The 21,871-nt window shown below is 33.1% G+C and overlaps 1 protein-coding gene across 1 annotated transcript; it reads left to right on the top strand.

Moving 5' to 3' along the window:
* The first annotated feature begins 8,165 nt into the window (after positions 1-8,165).
* Positions 8,166-9,823, top strand: LOC115443768 (fork head domain-containing protein FD4). The gene has a single exon (XM_030169325.2). It carries the CDS (start codon positions 8,249-8,251, stop codon positions 9,017-9,019), a length of 771 nt encoding a protein of 256 aa, XP_030025185.2. The 5' UTR covers positions 8,166-8,248; the 3' UTR covers positions 9,020-9,823.
* The last annotated feature ends 12,048 nt before the right edge of the window (positions 9,824-21,871 follow it).

Consider the following 21,871-nt stretch of genomic DNA (forward strand, 5'->3'; position numbering starts at 1 on the left):
ACGTATTTCGAATGCGCAACGATCTCCATTTGAAGACCACCGTAAACTGATTTCTACTGGTTACACGACGTGGGTGGTCTAGATGAATGATGTGAAAGAAATATCAATATTATGTATTGGTATAATAGCCGTATACATGATATATTTTTGGTAATCGTGTATAATGTACGCTGATTAAAAACACAAGGGCACACACCTCTTTTCTAAAATTATGTGTGTATTCTTTGTGAATTATCGCTTGCTTGAAGGGTTAAAAAAATAACGTGAGGATACCTACATACCTGAGAAGTTCTCTATGGGAATTTTGAGGGTTTGTGAAGTTAATCAATTCGCCCTAGGCCAGCGTGGTGGACTAAGGCCTAATCCTTCTCAGTAGTAAAGGAGACCAGTGCACAGCAGTGGGACAGTATACAGGGCTGATATTATTATATTACAATGGTTAAGCTACTGTTGTACATGTACTATGACGTATCAGTCATAAGTTCTGATATGTAATTCAATAACAATAATCGCATTCTCTTTAACGCGGAGTCTCGCTCGTTCTGCTATCAACACCGCAAGCAGTTCTGTATGCCATTTAAAATACAACTTTTGCTAGTCAACTTTAAGTCTAAGTCCGTTTACAGGAACATACGTGTACAAGATTACAAGTAGATTTCTGTGTAACATTGGCTATATTGGGCTTTTATATAGCGCCTGGTACTTGTATGGTGTACTTTTAGTACTGCCCGTTTGTGTTTTAGATTTTATATCTAGACAAACCTTATAAAATAATGGTTATATAATATTTAATCAATGTTGCTGTGCTCATAACAAATATTAGAAATTACCGTTAAAGATTTTTCCATTGACGTTAGCATTTTCAACATTGATTCAGAGTAAATGGGACTTATTGTGAGACGCTCTCGTGTTGGTTTATCTCATAATTAATATTTGTCTCCATAGACGTGTATCTGAACCTACATGCTTAAGAATTTTAAGATTATTTATGCTAACTTTGCGATCACACGATTCCATCGACTATATTTTTTACAAATACGATGCGGCCGCGATTGGAGTCTACTTCGTCCGAATGGTAATTTTATTCGCTCGTTACAACACATACACGACAGGATATGAAGTAATTCTATTTTTTTATTATACACGTCTAAGATTTGCTTACAAAATGATTTGTATTGGCCTTCAAGACTCCACATCATACAGTTTTTAATTAAAATTAACAATCTAAACGGCAGAAGCAGCAGCATAAAATTGGAAATTTAATTAATTTCAAACATAAAACCAGAAACACGTTCCAACTTAAAATTAGCCACGTATGTATACTTTGATGGAAATTTGATTTATATGAATGTTTCATATTCTACAATTGAAGATATCATTGCCTGCGGAGGTGTTAACGCACTTATCTCTCGCCTTAATAGGAGGCTTAATGAATTTTGATTAAAATAATATATGCAAACGTATTTTTGGGCATGATATCGTATTTGGTCGGTTACGTTAAGTTACAATCCCGCGACCTGCAGATAACAACCAATTAAACTCTCATGAATATACGAACGGCATTTCGTGTGAAGTTTTCTTTTCTTTTCCCCAATCATTTAATGGTTATGGGGCTATTTGTTCACCGCTGTCCGGTGATGTATAACGTTTGTTAATTAGGTTATCTGTGTGTCGGCATCGGCAAAGGGCACTGAAACGGCTCGTTGATATTAAAACGCTTGTAACTTTTGTGATAAATCACCCCGTGGCGGAATCGCGAGGGCGCGCGAATGTTCGGGCGCCGACAAAAAATATGCAAGTAACGACGAACGCACCCTGAGAGCTTTTTTGAGTCGCTCGGACGGTGTTAGAATTAATTATTTTGCGGCGGTACTATAATAGCGAAACCCTGTCGGATTTGCATCTGAGTGTTTCAAAGTTTTTGTGAAGGTGTTGTCTGCTAAATGAGAATGTACAAGTGAGCGGTGAGAATTGATTTTACACAGAGTAAAATGTTTATATATTTGATATTTCTTTTGTTTGTTTCTTTTGACGATGCAGCTAACATCTATAGTTTGTCTACCTTATATTTGTTTCATAATGTTTAAAGTTATATTATTTATATGGCAAAAATATTAATACAGAATATGCCAAAACAATAATAATATTTATATTATTGTTATATGTAATATTGTGTTTGACCCGTTACGATTATTTTAGATTAAAATGTCGCCCATTCTTCTAAAGTAAACTACCTTCCATAGGATATTATACTTGAAATGTCATCTTTGATCTAGTAAGCTACGGTAAGCCACGTCTCGTAGCGTTTTATAATAACGTAGAGCTACGACACTCGCGTAGCACGTCTGTCGTCTAGCATTCTACACATAAAAATAAAGGCGCTTCATAAAATAAATATTTCTGTAGTATTCTCCATGTATTTTGTACATATTTCACCGTAAAATTTGTTTTGATTGTTTGTTACAAAATATGCAATGTTATAATATTTCAGATTTAACCGAAAAACAAAATTGTGATTGCTATTAAGGTGGACCCGTACACTGCCTTGCTTCACCCAGCATTTTCATAATCAAAAATGTTATTAATCATGACATTCTCTCATCACGTCGCGCCCTGGCAACCAGGTATTGTATCATAACCAGTTCTTCGACCCCTTATAATATACTCTGAAAGAAAATAATTAGGCCACAAATTTAATTAATAATACAATATTCATAACGGTTGAAAAGACGAACACTTAATGAGCGTATGAGAGCTCGTCGAAAGCAGAACGTCCATTTATGATTACTGCCGGGTCTGTAATAAACCATCGACAAGCCGCCTTTATCGACTGCCTCCTCGATAACCATCCGTGACGAATTCGCACCACTCGGACGCATCAAGCGTACCCTCACAACTCTTTGTTCTTCGGCAACATTATACCTAATGACTGAAACGTTAGAGTTTAAAACATCTTGACATGTGAGTTGGTGGTTACGATAATTTCAATGTTAATACGTTATTCCATGTCGATACAATTCCCAATTATAATATGCTTGTAGTTTATCAGTTCATTTCGGTTTTTGTACCTTAAAATTTGGCTAAAATCGAAATTTGTAAGTAAAATTTTTAATTTATTACAGTGTGTGTTACACAGCGTATTAATTACAGAATTTGCAGATAAGTTTTCCTTTTCTGTAAAAAGGTTTTACATTAGCGTTGTTTTTTATTTTTGATTGCATTAATTTTGTGAATGTTTGTATTAATCATATTTTCAAAAATCATTATTGTAATATTTTTTCATCAAAAGTAAAACGGACGTATTTTATAAAGATTGATGGAAGAGTCTATATTACCAATGGATATTATGTTCAAGAAGAGGTATTTCGTAAATTTTTAGTTTATGTTATGAACATTTTGTAATATTGAACGCAACAACTTTAAATTTATTTTTTGGTTATGAAATTTACGTTTATTTTCATTTGACAACAGAAGTACCTAATTCGTAACAATGTTTTTTAGCATCATACTCAAAATAATTGAATATTTTGTACAATATTGAAATTTTTGCGTCCGTATTTATAAGTATTTCGAATCGAAAATGGCTGCAGTAACGGTGCGAGGTCTTTTTGCAACTAGACAACATAGTGGTCAGTAAAATATAATTTTACTATATAGTCCAGTATTTTTTATTTTTCTTTATTGCTGTTATGACGAGACGAGCTTGCCGTTCGCCTGATGGTAAGCGATACGACCGCCCATAAATAGTAAAAACACCATCCAACACCTTAAATTACAAAGTATTGATTGGTATTTCACTGCATTCGCCATCTTATTAGAGTGACATATGAGAGATCTACCAACAGTAGATAGTCAAGTATATATAGTATTGTAAGAAAAATATGTTTACATTTTGATAGTTACATTAGCTAGCATTTTTAGATATTAGTTTAAAGGATATTTGAAACCATTGAAGTGACTTGGCATTATGCGATAATATTTAGTACCTCAGCTGCGCCGCTGCGAACACTAGAGTATTTAATAATTCATAGCTCTAGGTGGTTATTCGTTACGAACAGGTGTAGTGCTTACCATCAGACGGGCAATATGTGAACCAGGACATTTCATCGTCAATAAAACAGTTGTCTGTTTTGATATTGATGGAAAATACATTTGGATAAGGTAAAAAGTAGTGTCAGATTTATATGTTTTATGAGTGTAGGCCACTTTATTTCCACCGCTCCATGTAGGTAGGCTTATGTATGTATATAGGTTTTTAAAATACTGAATAATTTTTCATTTGTTTGTGTTATGGATGGCACTAAAGTTAAATAAACGAATGATTAATTAATTCGAGTGAGCGTCCTGTGAAATCCGCCGCCCCTAAGAGGCTGCTGTCCATGGGCCGCGGCCTATGCTGCCTATTTACAAATCCAGGACTGCTAAAAAGTGTTTAACAACAAAATCACTCATTTTGGTTAGAACGGGCAAAGTGTTAATTACCGCGTACATAATCTAACGATGACAATTTATTTTGGGTCATCTTTTCGCTTATGTGACAATCCATATCATGTGTGTTGATTCTTATGGGTCTAGCTCGGATGTCATATAAGAGCCGACCTTCTAATATTATACGTGTGAAGTTTTGGGAAGTTGTCTGAATGTTTGGATGTTAGTAATAAACACAAATCACTTAATATATTTATTACTCAAGTAGACTAAGGGCTCCTTCCTATCTTTTGAATAAATGCTACTTAATACATAAATGTATACCTAAGCGGACCAAATACAAAAGTCACACCGTAATTAATGCTCCCAAACAAATTGTTATAAACGAGTCCTGTCTACATTAAGTAATTGTCGTGAAACTTGGGTAACAAGCCTTAAGTCTAGGATATAGATAATATAGTTACTTTTCATCACGGAGAAGGGAAAAGTGGAAGATTTATTCTGGATAAAGCCATCCATGCGCAGGAGCCGAGAGGAAAAACTAATAGGGTCTTAATAGAATTAGAAAGTAGTTCCACGACGTCTTGAACAAACTATTTTATAATGAAATGATGTCTCCACAATATTCAATATAAAATATTTTGCAATCCGAAACGATGGTAGAATTGAATGAATGAAGGATTACAATTACTACCCAGCGCTCAGTAGCAATCGCATCTATCACACATGCTGATAAGAGATTTTGCACGGGTCTTAGATACTTGCTTTAGCAACTGTCGATTCATAGTAGCTTACTATTCCTTGGCAACAAGTTGATAGCGGCGCGGCACCAAAATTCGCAGAATTGCGGCCATTTTTAAAGTATTTTCTTTCATAAATCCAGCCGGGAGAATAGTCAGCGCGCTATAAATAAATATTGTCGAACTTTGTCATGTCAAATACATTGTAAACGTTTAATTGTATAAACGACGTTTACCGTTGAATGAGTTTTTGTAAAGGTTCTTTAACCTTTTATTTTTTCCGCAAACCGAGATTTGATAAACGGTATCGGGGTGAAAAAACTTATAAGAGATACTTCGTGATCGATGCGCCTTTTAACGTTTTTGCTTTTAAAAAGTCAATACTGTTTGGGTAATTGGAAAATGCTGCGCGGAATGCGGTCTTCGTGGAGAGGTCACTTGTTGAACCAGAAACATTTTAGAAATTGATTTGGAGACAATATTGAAAAACATTATCGCGTAAGAGGTGAACAGATGCCAGTTTTTAAATTTTATGTAATATTTTGTATCGTTTTTCTTGTTTAGGTAACTATTACTCTTACGAAATTTAAAAAAAATAGAATAGATTATGAAAAATAAGTAGAATTTTTGTTAGGAGTTACGTTAAGATTTCCGTGATGTTTTATTCCCTTGGTTTTATATTATTCGGGCTAAAGTGTAATTCTCATATCTGCATCTTCATAGTCTATCAATGGATGAAAATTAATAAACTTAATATACTCATGCTAGTATTTATAAGTCAGCTTTTTTATATGGGAATAAATTCGATAATCTTTTTTCCGCTCCTTGATTCCTTTTTACGGTATATAAAAATCTGTGGCATACATGTTGTCTCACATACAGAAATCATTATATTAAATTTAAAAAAATGCTTCAAATCACAAAATTCCTTCACGCACTGATTAATTACATTTTTGTCCCAAATAAACAGGAAAATAACAGGAATATTGTTAAATAACATCAATTGATTTAGTTAATAGAAAGTTGTCGGACTAGTAGGCCTTTCATTTCCTTATGCGGGAAATTAAGTGTATATATAGTTCTCGGATTGATTAGAGAATTCAATTAAACGGTCGTAAATTATTAATATCACTACATTTTATAGGATTTTTGTAGCATTAATATGAATGGCGAGATCGTGTGGTAACAGACCTAGTTTAAAAATCTAATATCAGCATACGATTTAATCGGCACTTACCTTGCTTTCAGTTTGAATGTTATCAGGCATCTAGGTTATGCTAAGACGAGAAAAAAATGAGACACCGTAGTCGACTTCATGATAAAACCGATGCGCTTAAGAGCGATATTAGTGGCGGGAATTGAACACCCTACATTGTATTTGATATACTGAGACAATATGGATTGTTTATAAATTACAAAAAAAAATCAGTAGATAAAAATATTAAATAGCCAAAATTTTTTGATATTATTACTCACTCAACAAGTTTTATATTTGTAAATATTTGGAGATTCCTTACTGAGAGCAGCGATAGACTAAGAGTTAAACATACACTTTTTAAATGATGCGAAATTGTGTTTTACTATGGCCTGATTTATAATCTGAAATTGCCTCATTTGGCGTAAGTAAATCTTCTTCTTTTAACAACTTTCGACTAAACAACAATGTACTTAGTTATCAAACCTATTGTTATTGTATTGTTAGTGTTCTAAATATTGTAAGTTGTTAGTGTTCTAAATATTCTAAGTATTGTAAGTGTTCTAAATGCCGAGCAAACCTTTGTTTTGGATGCAAAACCTGAAACTATTGCATTGGGTTTTAAATCGAATATCCTAAAAATATTGTATATATCGAGATCCTATATTATGTTATTATATTAGCATAATATGACCGAGGAGTTACAACTTATTTCTTAGCAGTAATTTATTTTAATCAATTTGATATCTCACTTCATATATGATGTGCCTTATAAAAACTAGTTATTATCTATAGTTTATGTATTATATGTATTTGTTCTGAATTAAAAAAAATATGGTATAGGTAGCAATTAGTTAGGATAGACAAGAAGCTAGTTGATTATACATATTATTTAATGTTAAAGATACACATCTTTAATTTTTGTAAAAATTGAGAAATGATTTGCATAATATGAGTAGATGTATTACTATTAAATAATTGTCCCATCTTTGTTCATTAGATTTTTCACGCATACACACACGCCTTTAATCCCCAAAGGGGTGAGCAGGGGCGCAACTGGTGTATGATGTGATTAAGGGCAAGTCTATCGTCATATCAGGCACAAATTCAAGACTACGCGCTGATAAGTACTGAGTAGAAAAATCCAATATCATTTTGTCCGACCTGGCGATTGAACTCGAGACCTCAGCACTGCAATCGTACCGTAATACATCAACGCCAGGAAAGCAACCACGTGATTAGATTTTTCGTTTTGAATCATTTTTCCCATGGGTAATATTTTTATATGACTTAATACGATTGTTTCTTTCTATTTTTTATGGGAAGTTTTATTCTTTTTTTACTATGTATTAGTTTCCATAAAAGAAATATTTTAATTAAAAGACTATGTATATTAGATATCGCCTACATAACGCACGTCCAAACGCGTTTCATCTCGCCGAACAGATTATAATGGTGATTTTAATAATTCCCATCCATTGTCGAGCCGGTGTATAATTCAAATCTCTTTTTCTGTATCATCGTAATTTACATACGCTAAATAAAAAGCGGTGTCATCACAAAAGATATTTGGAGGCAATATAAACATAATATCAATTTAAATTCCTTGTTAGTGGAGCGAAAGCCGACATCATACCTGAAAGTGCGGGTGTGTGATTGGTCGGCGAGCGCGCCAATAGACGGCGCGAGCTCTCTCCGCGCGGCTCTACATCCTGCCGCGCGGGTCGGCGGCGGGCCGCGGCGCGCCGGGCGGGCGGGCCGAGCGGCCGCCGCGCTCGCCGCGCCTCAGTTCCTTTCCACACCTCGCCTCGAAGTGACGTGATCGCACACGCGTGTATTTTGATTTTTGATTACATTTTACTTGTTCCCCTTTGGGAAAGTAACGATGCCGCGACCTTCGCGCGACTCTTATGGCGACCAAAAACCACCATATTCGTACATATCCCTGACGGCGATGGCTATTTGGAGCTCGCCGGAGCGCATGTTGCCGCTGTCGGAGATCTACCGGTTCATCACGGACAGGTTTCCGTACTACCGGCGCAACACGCAGCGTTGGCAGAACTCGCTGCGGCACAACCTCTCTTTCAACGATTGCTTCGTGAAGGTGCCGCGCCGCCCCGACCGGCCCGGTAAAGGCGCCTACTGGACGTTGCATCCGCAGGCTTTCGACATGTTCGAAAATGGCTCCTTGTTGCGCCGACGGAAACGTTTCAAGCTGCAGAAAGGAGAGAAGGACAACTTGAATGCAGAATTAGCAGCGTTGGCCAGCTTTAACAGAGCATTTTTAGCACGACAAGCCAGCGCACCGGTTCCGCCGCCAGCGATGCCTACTGCCAGTTTGTATACACCGCCACTATGTCCACAATTGAGCCCTGAACCTGCTGAGCTGCCAGAAGTAGCAACAGTGACGATACTGCAACGTGAGAGACCCCGAAGAGCGTTCACAATCGATGCGTTGCTGGAGCCGGACTCGCCGCGGCTATCCCCGTCGCCGCCGCAGCCGGTGTTGGGTATGCCGGCGCTGCCGCGGCTGGAGTTGTCGATGCCGCCGCCGTACGTACTGGCGGCACAAAGGTACCACGCCGAGCTGCTGCAAGCTGCCGCGCACGCGCTGCGTCCTTGCTACCTGCCGCCGCCGCCGCTGCCTGTCGCGTGACATCAGCAAGCTCTAGCGAGCTGCTCTCACATTATGTGCAATGTTAGATTGTAAGTACTCAACTAATTACATGTGTTAGTAAAGTGATAAACATTTCTGATCGGACAAAGTGTACCGAACAATATCTTGACGATTAAGGTACAGTTCCCGTGATGATTCGTACAAACGAACTTACAGTTAGTAACACAGAATGTCTCGCATAGGGTAGACGATATAGTTTTGTCCCGCATTTAATACGTTTGTTTTGTACATGTTAATTTGTGTAGCGACACCGAGGCCTAAATGGCCGGCGTGCCGTTCGACATTCCGTTAATGATTCACTTCTTTCGTGGAAGCGTCATTATGATTTTTGGTGATCTCACTTTATAGGTTTTTTGTACATATGCATTAAATTAGTTAATATATTTAATTAGATTCTAAAATATGTTAAACATTAGAAAATATACGTAGTTTCGCTCTGTGTATACAACGAAAAATCTATTATCTAAGTACGTAATTTGTATAGGAAAATTACTAAAAAGTGATGGTATTTACGTGTGAGAAACAGTACTGTTCCTTCTGTTTCTTAAGGAGGAATCCAGTAGGGAATCTGGACTCTGTTGATTATGTTCTATGTTTGTAAATATATTTTCTCTAAACAATATTTGGAATGTTAGAAAAGCTCTTGTTGTCTAATGTTTATTGTGGACTGTTATTTATTTTCAAGTTGATGAAGTATTCACTTTCATGTTCATTTTTGTACTTATGTCTTTGTAAATGTTGTTATGACTTTTGAGTAGGAAAATTAAATGGTATCGAACTAAACATAATAGTTTTATTCGAAAAATTACCCTCTTTGAAATTAAATTTAATGGTACTTAATATAATAAAAATAATTATTATTATACGGGTCTCTCTATCTATTATACACCACAACGTATTCTCTATAGGTTGGAAAAGTATACATATATACATCTATGAAAGTATAAATGAATGGCGATATTGGACAGTGCACAAGTTTCAGTAAACAAAATAAGAACAGCATATTTCCTAAAAATAATACAAAATATTTATATACACATATGAAAGAAAAACAAACGTGAATGGCAACTTTAGGAAATTGCACAGCACAAGTCTCAAACCATAAATTGATAAAATTGGACAAAAAGGATACATTACAGTAAGCGTAAATGAAGCGAGGCGTTACAAATACAAAGTAACTTAATAGCCATTTAAATATTATGGTTAATGCTTTACGATATTGTCGTGGTTTGTTTTCAAAAGCAAGTTTCGGTTTATATGTCTTTATTTATCATAATTGTTATACTTATGTCTACGGTTTCATCTTTATAAAGGGTTTTTAATTATTTAAATTAGAGACGAGATGGTAAGACGTTCTCTTGATTAATATTTGGGAATTAAAGTACTTAACATTGTGTAGCCGTGCACTGGGCTCGTTGTCCTGAGATATTCGAGATATTTTTTTTATTATTTTGTAGGTTAGTGCTGTACTATTAATTTTGATATATAAAATTTCCTTGCACCTTTTTGAAATACATGTCCAACTATTGGACAAAAGCCTTGCCATTATTATTAAATGGAGTTGGACTATCCTCCACAACGCCAGTACAATGCGTTGGTCATCCACTAGATTCATAGTAAAATTAATTTTAATTGTAATTATAGCTCAAAAATAGTACTCCAGGTTTGTTAACAAAAATTAAGTTGCCACTTTACTTTCCAATTTATTTTGAAGTTAGAAATTTAAAACTGTAATTAAGACAACTTAATCACAAGCCACATAGATTAAAATTAATTGATATTATTATTACATTATAAATATATTTATTGTTAGAATAATATATTTTGTATACATACTAACTAAATTAAATTAAGAACTTCCTTTTTTTAGATAAAAATGTTAGACTTTGAAGATCATATTCTTATTTCTTCATACTTTACATACTCAAAACATTGTACATATTTCTACTTGAAGGCAACTGAGTCAAGCCAAAGTTAACCCTCCAGTACTTGAGATCCCCTATACGATTCTCGTTGAATCGTCGTGGGGGGCGGATTGATGGGACGAAAAGGCCACGACGGTAAGTGGTAAAAAATAGTGTTAGAGGTGGTCTGTTTCACGGTGTAACGCGGCGCGTCGGGAGCGTTTGTGCACTAATAACTCGTGATATTGCCTGCTTCCTTGCTGACTCACCGGGCCCCTTGTTATACTGTGACATTGCAAGGGTTAAGTATTTTTGTCTTTTTTAAAAGCTTTGGGGTTTTATTTTGACCGTGAAATGGGAGGAATTTTGGAAGTAATGTGTGATGACTGTGGCTTTGTTATGAAGGAATTGGGATTTACTTAAATTAATTAAACAAATACAATATGCTGTTACTATCTCATATTAATATTACATATATATATACATTCACTTTGTAAAGACAATATTAACAATACTCTGAGACTTTTATTCTGAGTGATGATACAACATTACAAACACTTTCACGCTAAATAACCTAGTATGGATTTTAAGTGCCATAATTTTGTAACTAAAAAGTAAAACACGAGTACTTAAAATTGTATTTATGAAGATGTACGGCGTGACCTTATTGTTCTTATGACTTACACAACAATGTTTGCCGTTAAATTATCTATTTGCACAACTTGTTAAGTTGTCAATGTGAACATATTCTTTTTTAAATTTAACTAAAAATTATAAGGAAACTATACATTTTTCGAAAGAATAATAAAGGTTGTATTCCACTTTATAGAAGTTCTAAGATGGAAACCAATTTTATGCGCAACTTTATCAATGGAAAAAAGGTAATGTTAAGGAGAGCATCATATTATGCTAGAGTTAACAACTATATGTATTCTATATGTATTTTGCTGTGTACTAAACACCCTGATCCAAATACATGCTGTGGTTAACACGCGCTTTGCTAACACGCTTGTCTTCTGATCGATATCTTATACCACAAATAATACAGAAAAACATTGCTACCTAACATGGCATAATTCAATTTCTAATCGACTTATAAATCCAACTACGTCAACTCCCCTGGAATCCTTGTCAAAGATATATCCTCATATTATATTAGAATGCATTGATCAAAGATACAAAGCAATACTTTATGTGGGTATATCGCATTGAATGGACACAAAAAACTTTAAGAATAAATTGAACACGTATTCTATCAGTATAACCGATGACAAATGTATAATTAAAATATGATAGAGATAAAGCGTTTCATACGCAAACATATTTAAGTATTATAATTGGCATTAAGAATTATTATGAATTGCAAATTGTGCAATGCCAGATGAAGTCGAGCTATTATTGTACAATATGTGCATGTATTCTACGGTTTTTAAAATTAGGTACCTCTAGTGCTTCTTTAAGTGGTGAGCTGTTCATATTAGGATGTAGAACGACGTGTAGTTGCACCACTGGAGTCTGTAGTATAAAGTCTAATATGATGTCAAAACTTCTACCTCATTATTATGGTATTAATATCACACTTTAACGAGATCACGATTTGATGTATCCATAATGTTACCTTCTATGCTACTGAGGTACTAACGAGGGACCATCTATTTCACTATATGGGTTTTTCCAGGCCTTAAATTCAATAACAAATATATATGTATATAAAAATTAATAGGTGTATGATCCCTTTGAACTCCAAAACGGTAAGAGATATTAATGAGAGTTTTAGGTAATGTTCAAATTAGCCAAACGGGCGATCCCGTGAAGTTTCTTAGCGATGAAACCATTAGAAGTCATCCAGCTATAGATATTTCAGGGCTAGCGTTACTTAACATGGAAATATTTAATATTAGATATAGAATCTCAAACTATTTCATAAAAAATAAATAAGTTTTAATTGAAGTTGGTCCGTAATTTTAGAAATCTAATAAATTATACGGTTAAACTAAATTAACAATGCGAATAAACAAGTAAGAAGTTAATTTGACCAGTTTTGCCATTTTTTTGTGGTAATGATTAGGTTTGAGTATTAAGAAAGTTGTAATTGGCCTCGAAATGTTTAAAATAAAAAATATCTTTAGTCCTTGGCTTTTAAAGTCAATTTGATTGCTAATTTTAAAACACTGCATTGTATGTTTTTGTGTCTACTAATAGAAGTTTGTTAAAAATAGAAATCTAACGTAAGATACGTATAATCGAATAGAAAAGTCAAAGCCAAACTTTTTGTAGGTTTAAAACAAATAAACTACATTTTTTTTGAACCAGAAAAAAGTTTTTTTTTAATTTTATTTAATTGTGCCAATGAATGAATCGAACCGATATTAGTAACTTCTAAAGTAATATAAGTAAAATCTTAATCTTGTATCCTGGAACATAAACAAGTCTAGGTAGTGACGGGATTAGATATTTTGTGTGTGTGTGTGTGTCGCCTGATGGTAAGGTTACGACCGCCCGTTATTTTGCATAGTTTATTTATACTTTTAAATATATATAAATAAATAGTTTCACATATACTTCAACAGCCGGTAATGCTATAAATTATCGTCAAATTTAAAAGTACTCATAAGAAGCAACAAAATTGACAACGTTGACTATAGGTATAATACTTAATATGAGTTACACATTGTATTTAATATTAATAAATAATAATTGTTACCCAGTACATGTATCACTACCAGCGCAAAATAATTTATAATATTCACAAGATCTGGTTACAAATCAAATATTTGTGTTGGTTTTACTTATTCAGATTTATTTTTTCAATGCATCACCGTTTTAAAATTCGGCGTATGATTTATAGTGTATATTAATAATTATTTCAAGTTTCTACGCAAATATATTCTGACAGCTACATTATATTACACTAAATATTAATTATAGTGTGGTACGTTGACTTTGAAAATATTGTAGCTTTGTTAAACCGGATATTGTGAATAAAATATGTTCAATAAAATATAAGTGACACCACGCGTTTGTTAAAATAAAACTCAATTATTTTATTAAACACATAAAAGTCCAATCGTATAATCTATGTCATGAGTGAAATTGAATTATACTATTTATCTATACGTAAATGTAGTAAAAGGTTAAGCAGGCAACAGGTTTGCTGTTCTTTTAATAGCTTAGCGAAGCTATCACTATTTTATGGATTCACAGGTTATGTTAAAATATTAAAAATAACTGGTGTTTTTTTTTTCTATTGAATAGTGCTTATGCCAAAACTACAAGAAGTCGCGTTGGCATGATGGCAGAGTTCTTGATGGGGCAATTATAACAAAACTATGTTCAAAATCGATTTCTTTAGTTGAAAGTGGGCAAGCATAAATCAAACACATCCAAGTTGTTAGCTTAAGTCAGTTTTCCGCGAGACGGTTGTAGCATCCAGGATGAATTGACCCATTGGTGGCGTAAATGCAAGTTCAATCTTTATGTGAATATTTGTAGTCATTGTTATTACGTACGCATGGTAGAGTGATTTCAAAGTATAATCAGCAACGAAAGTAGTTAAACAAATTCAAAATTTCAAATCGCCTTTCAACTTTCATCTCCATATCAACAATCGTTTTTCTTCAAGAAAAATATATATTACGATTGAATTGATTGTGTGAGAAGCGTTTCGAAGTGTTAAAATTCTTCAGCTACTTTTGTAGCTCACTGTACCTGGTGGTTAGTATTAAGTACAATGCAGTCCAAATATAGTGTCGCTCTAATATCGCTCTACATAAGTTGTTACATCGGACTTTCCTCGACGGATGCTTGAATTATGCTTACTTCATTTATTGAAGGTACACCTACACAAAGTAAATTGTGTATATTTTTTTATTATATCAAGAGGTTTGTGTTCTTTATGGAACCTGAAAAATACTAGTCATTATATTTTTTATGTTTACGCAAATGCAAGACATTGAAATTTAATTACGCATTTTATTGCGATTTTTGGTTTAATTTATACTTATTAAAAAAAATATTTAACCTATAAATGTATTAACTTTTATGATGGATATTACAATATTATTTTTACTATTGTCATTTATAATTATTCGTTAACATCAAACTTCTAACATATTTAGCGTAAAAATATGTCTTACATACTAAAATCATAGATAGAAGGAAATAAGTAATTTCTTTTTTTCAGCCAATATTTCAGTTTAAAAGAAAGAGCGAAGTAAATAAAACCGTTACCCATTACTTATTTATGTTCGCAAACATTGTTTGCACATTTAATTTAAACTTGATCTTTGTTGCCGGATGATAAAACAAATAAATTAAAAGTGGCAAATAAAAATGATTTAACCTTTAATTATTGCTATAGCACACAATAAATATTTGTAAAGGCAGGTGTGTGATGACTATTACACGGACCTCAAATAATATAATAATCGCTCTCTCTTAGCACTTCTGTTGGTGTTTTTGCAGCGCACCTTTGCACGAAAAGAATAAGCCTATAATTTCAAAATTAATATCTAACACATTGTGCCTATCCGTTCGTCCCTCGATTTGCCGTTTTTATGGTCTTTCCGACACCGTAACTGCTAATTATTTCTATCGCCTCAGGCTGGCCGAAATATATTTTAGACTTAACCGATTTTCAGCCTTTGTGTTAACTCAATAAAGTGGGGTTTTATTTGAGAAGGGTTTCAACAAATCTGAATTTAATATCGTTTTGGCAGTTTAATCGCCCTATAGGTTCGTCGAAGTAATCTTTCGGGGACATATGTCGAATTACGGTTTTATGTTTTCAGATGTATGTAGGGTATTTTAATGAATATTAAATGATACCAGATTTTGTAAATTATGTGTACGTTTGTAATGAATTACTGATTTTGTTTAATGTTCAGTTCAGGTATATTTATTAGGAAGAATATCTGATATCTCAATTGCTGTTTTGCCGAAAAAATAACTCATTATGGCTGTCGCAGGTACCATGTTAGTATAATAGTTCCTAAAATATTATACGAAGCCGGCGCCATTTATTTAAAAAATCGGATTTAAAAAGGTCATTATTTCCCATGGGAGCAAATTAAAGGGATTAAAAGTAGCCTACGTGTTAATCCAGGACATGGCCTACCTACATTTTATTCAAAAGGTTCAGTTGTTTCTGCCTTTACTTCTAACAATGATTTTTAACACTTTCGCAGTTATAATATAAGTAGGAAATAGGATAAACAGAAATAAAAAAAATTAATTTATTTATACATTTTTACTATTGTAACATTTTAACTTATTTTTAATAAATTAAAATTTTATTCAAGTTTGTTCGTTATTTTTATTGAGTGAAATATTTATAGTTTGAAACTTGAAGTTATTTTTTTTCTCTTTGCAGCTACATTATGATTTTTCCCGTTTTATTCTCGATCTTAAAGGTATATTAGTGTAACAATGTTTAATTTTTTTTAACTTAGGGTCCAGACTTGTTGATAGCATTTTTACTTACTATAAAATCCGCAAAGACTTAAAGCATAGTCTAACGTAGCACTCATGCCACTCTATTACATAATACAGAGCCCTTTTAAAAACACTGAGTATTCATTCCTCCGCATACATTACCGAAAGCTAATTAATACACACGAAATCAATTGACCGATAAGGGAACAATGTCGCTGCGATCAAACGTCGCTAACCATTGTCGGAGCGGTCTGTCTGGTGAATGAGTCGAGGCGTCCCGCAGAGCTGTTCCGGTGATTGTATCTCGGACCCCGCCCCTTCCAGGGCTATACTTGATTTATATTGTAAACTTGCCTAATTAGATGCACGTCATTTGAGTTAGATTTAGGTTCTGGGTTGCATTTTTAAGATAGGGTGAGTACGCTAGCTTATATGAGACCTGACTTGGCTGGCCATATAGGAATGGTATACCTCTGTCTACCCTTTAAGGGGAAATGCGTGATTTTATTTCAAGATGATTAAAGTGCATTGGTGGTAAACAGTATAGTTTAATAAACAGTGGAAAGTGAGAATAGTTTTCCTTAAGGGCACTATATTTATATTGTTTTAGCTTTTGATTGGTAGTACTCTGTTTAAGACCAATTTTAGGTATCAAAGTATGTGTCTAGGAAACTTCTTCTCTTAGTCTTATAGTTTGACAAGGAAAAGCAGTTTGAGCTGAAATAGAAATCACAAAAATATAGTTAGCTAAAATGGTTGTGATAAGGAAAAATTAGGATGGGAAATAGATTTTTTTAGAGCTTATGTCGGATTTATGACAAATGCAGGTTAAGATAGGGTGGTTATAAAATAATAAAAAAAAATATTTTCAATATTATAGGTACATTTAAAATCAATGTTATATTAAAGTGTTAAGATGTTAAGAAAATATATTTGAGAAAGTTTTTCAGTTGTAAATTCAAGCCTCAAAAAAAGTTATTGTTAATTGTTTTTAATTATATTTAATTGAATTGAATATTGTGTGTCGATATTTTCTTTAGTCGATACTATCAAATATTATAAATTTACCTCTATTATATTTAATTGTGGCGCTAAAATAACATATAATTTAGCTGTTCTATTTGCGAGGGATTGTTTTTATGTAACTTAAATATAGAGCTATAAAAACTAAAGATATAAAAAGCGCACACCAATGATTACATATTTGATCACTTTACTAATCAGGTTTCTGAAATAGCTTTAAAATATGTTACGTTTATTTTTCCTGTGATGGAGTTATTTTTAATAGATTCGTGATCAGCTTTACTAATATACTATATGTGAAGGTCTGTAAGATGTTTAGATATTTGGACGTTTAACAGAAGTAACATAGAATATGCATGGATTTGGATATTTTTTTAATAGATTGACCAAATCCTTAACATTTATTGGTTATTTTTGATTCCACATAAAGGTGTAGTTGAACTCTTATCTTAGGCAAATATACTCACAAATAATTTAGATTCTAGAAATGTAACATTTAGAAAAGAATTAGCAAGAAATAAAGGTAAAATTATAAAGGAAGCGATCAGAAGAAATTAATTAACAAACCCTTTAAATAGCTGTCGTTGAATAATAATTAAAAATGATACGTCTAATTTGGTTTCCCTTACAATGACTTAAGCAACTTCCTTTAGCAATCGTCAAATAATTGAAGGTCTTTTCCACCATAAATACCTCTCTTTGTACCGTGTTATGGTTTGTAAGTGGTATTCAATTGAGAGTGATTAAGTTAATTAAATTAGTAGCAAATGTGTTGACCTTATATGACGACGTATATATAAGTTCAATTTCTGAATATTTTAAATTAAACTAGTGCATTAGTAGTAGAGACGCCTATGTCCAGCAAAATAAACTTAAAATAATGTATAATAGTAAAATGTAGGTAGATATTATAACTTTTAATTTCGGATGACTAACACTGCAGTCTGCCCTGTGGTCACGTAGGCTGCAAAGTCTTCGAAACGTCGGGAGAAAATTATAATATAAACTATATAATCCGCAAAAGAGCGTAATTTAATGTCTAACATTCGCGTAAAAATAAGAAATCGCTTTAAGGTATTCAATTTGTTCAGCTACTTATATGGTTGTCTGTATATATAAAATTATAAAAATTGCTGAATCAGCAAAGATGATTGATATAAATTTGTGAAAATAGTAGATGTGTAAAAGTAGTTCATAAAGTTAAAAAGTATCCTGTTTACTTCTAGCCCTATTACAATAGTATAGTCTTTAGAACGGATTTAAAACACTAACACCAATTGTTTGCTAATACTCTTGCAAATCCACTATCCTCACATATCATTACTGTTTATCTTTCTCAACATAACAACGTGTTATGTTAAACTTTGTGCCGCGGGAACACAGTAGGATTTCGTTTGTCGGAATGACGGTAGTTGTGTGGTACACTGCTGGTGTTGTCATTAGGTCACGTCTCACAGGGTGGATGGCCCGCCTGACGGTGTGAAATGAGTGGCCGCCGACGCTTTGAACTCGCCGCCGGGTACCGTTCTGTACCACGGAGTTTTTGTACCATGCGTTTAGGATGCGACCTCTTTTTTGTCCGATGTTTGTAATGCCGAGTGTGTGGGACTCGACACGTAGGTAACTATTGTTAATTCATTCCTGTTTGTTATTACATTCCCGATGTTACAAACCATTATGATGCGTTGTTTAGTTATCATTGTTCAGACAATCCGTTTTGTAATTTTGTTAGATGTTATCGTTTACGTCGGATTGTTTTGTAAATAATTAAATACATTAAGAGGAACGTAATTGGTGATTAATACAACATGAGCGAGTTATCTCAATTAACAAAGTCAGTGACCGTATAAATTATTTTCAATTTGCAATGATCACAATTAGTGGAACTATGTAAATGTTGCTAAATTTGTTTGTCATTTATTTGACCTAGAGTAATGCTTTATCTATTTTTTATGTTATTTTGGTGAATAATTAAATAAATAAATAAAATGCTTTATTCATCACGTAGGCGAACATAGTTGCACTTATGATAAGTCAAGGTACATGAGAATATTTAATTATTACTTAATTAAATTAGCTTATATAAACGAAGGCAATTTATATTGAAAATAAAATAAATGAAAAATATACTTATTGAAACAAAGAAGCCAGCTCGAGCTGGCAGGGAAGATGAAATAAAATGATGTATATATGTATGTATAATTATAGTATTATATGGTATTTTCCCTTATACATATTTAAATAGCTTTAAAACACTTTTATTATCAAGAAAATCATTTAGGCTCCCCATAGGCGCTGTCGACTTATTCCCGAGACACATTGATTGTGTACTGTTTCGGCAACATGTTGACAGTTGACATTTGCGCAACGCGTTAGTAACTTATCAAAAAAAAAATGTTTTATTAGAGAAGGGAAATTTACTATGGGGGATACTTATTCCTTATCATTAGTTATCACCTGGTTCGTCTCATTTATTACAGTTTATGTAGATTTTGTAAAATGCCGCTACGTTTATTGGAATATAGTGTTTAAAGACAATATGCGGCTTTTATGATTCAATTATTGCCTCTCAGTTTGCAAGAACTAATAAATTGTATGGATTTGCGAATGAGTTAACCCGTCTCCATAATAGTTAGCGGAAATTACAGCATTTACCTAAAATTATCAAAGGAATGGATTGAACAGATCATAGTGGCTTAAATTGTATGATATCTGGATTGAATATTGGTGTGGAGTACCTACTACATATTACACATATTAGTAGAAACATAGTTTTTGGTGCTTACATTCCAATGTCATATTTAATGATGCAATTTGAATTTTTGTTCATGAAAAACCCTGTTGTATGTTAAATCTGTGTGCTGTACAATAATTTATACTGTAAAGTCGCCACGCTGCATTAATGTGCATTTACCACTATGGTCTCCTTAAATTAAAGCCGAAACATATTATTCAATTTACTTATTGGAGAAAATGCGTTTCACTAGAAAATTAAGCCCGCCGGTCACACCACAAGATGCTATAGTCTTACACCAAATGATGACAATTACGATCTCTCTGACCGTTGAATCAATTATTAAGGTCCAGAAACGGTTACAAAAACTGTATGCAAACTCGATCATACGTTCGTAATGACCTTAACAATCACTTAAGATGCTGAAAATTTCGCGGCGTCTTTATAGGCACCGATTTATCGCAAGGTTAACTTGATCATTTTGAATTTATAATGTTATAAATTCATACTTACGCGTGGTTGTATAGCGTTCAGTTTTTGCTGGTTTTTTGTGCCGAAATGTTTTGTTGAAATACACATTAGTTAAAGGTTTTTGCATGCTTTTGTTAATTAAGGTATGCTTAAGTGTTGGTTTTAGACCGTAGCTTAGTTATTATTTTTATAAGTAGGTAATATCAAAAAGTAGATAGTTACCACAGTATATATTATCATTTGTTCTCTACTAAAACTAAAACATATTTATTCTTATTTTAATATTGTAATTAATACCCGGATATTTTATGATATTTTTTATTTTGTAACATTTGAGTTTCATTTAGTTTTGTTATCAATACGAAGATTCTATAAAAAAAAGACTGAAGTATCTTTAAGAATGTTGTACTTTATACAGTTATAAAAAACCTGCTATATTAAGTCTATAGAATATAAACTATTAAGAGCCATATAAATTAATTACATATCTCAATTAGTCGGAAAATTTCACCGATCTTAACCTTCGAAGTCACAAAAAGTGTAAATTTACTAGTTTCGATATTTTCATTACAACTTCTATTCAACACGCAAACTCTTTCACCGCAATCCATTGAATGCACCGTTTATTTGTAATTGTTTCGTGTTAAGTTAAGCGTAATACTTCACGTAAGGAAGTAAAATATCGATATCCATTAGACAAATTGTTGGTAACAACATTTATGCTCAAACCAAACGATTTATTCAACGTTTGCACGCGAACTCAATAATTGGAAAGAAACGTTTGCATATAATTAAATTGTGATCAATTAAGTCGGACGTACTTGAGTAACTTTTCGAGTGATTAATTCAATTAAACTTTTATTGCAACTAATTAAGAGTGGGGTTGATTGGAATCATTAATCAGTCAGTGCGTGGTACGTACCAGTGATGTTACATTTTAATGGCATTAAATAAATCTAGAATTTCATGTGTATTGACAAGACTGATGTACAGTCAATGATATATTGCATCTTTAAAATTTTTGCAGAAAACATATTTTTTGTGATCAATGCGTGTGTACGAACATTATGTACATTTTATGAATTATTCAATAATTGAAAATAGAAAGTACTTATATATACTTCTGATGTAAAATATGAGATAGAGTCCGATGCAGATTATTTAAGTATAACGTGTAGGTAAGTACAATAAAGCGATTAATGGAACTTAAGGTGTGAAGAGAAATGAAACTTAGATTGAAATTATAACATTATGTGAATTTAAGAA

Source organism: Manduca sexta, chromosome 25 (assembly GCF_014839805.1).
Source record: "Manduca sexta isolate Smith_Timp_Sample1 chromosome 25, JHU_Msex_v1.0, whole genome shotgun sequence".
NCBI lineage: Eukaryota > Metazoa > Arthropoda > Insecta > Lepidoptera > Sphingidae > Manduca > Manduca sexta.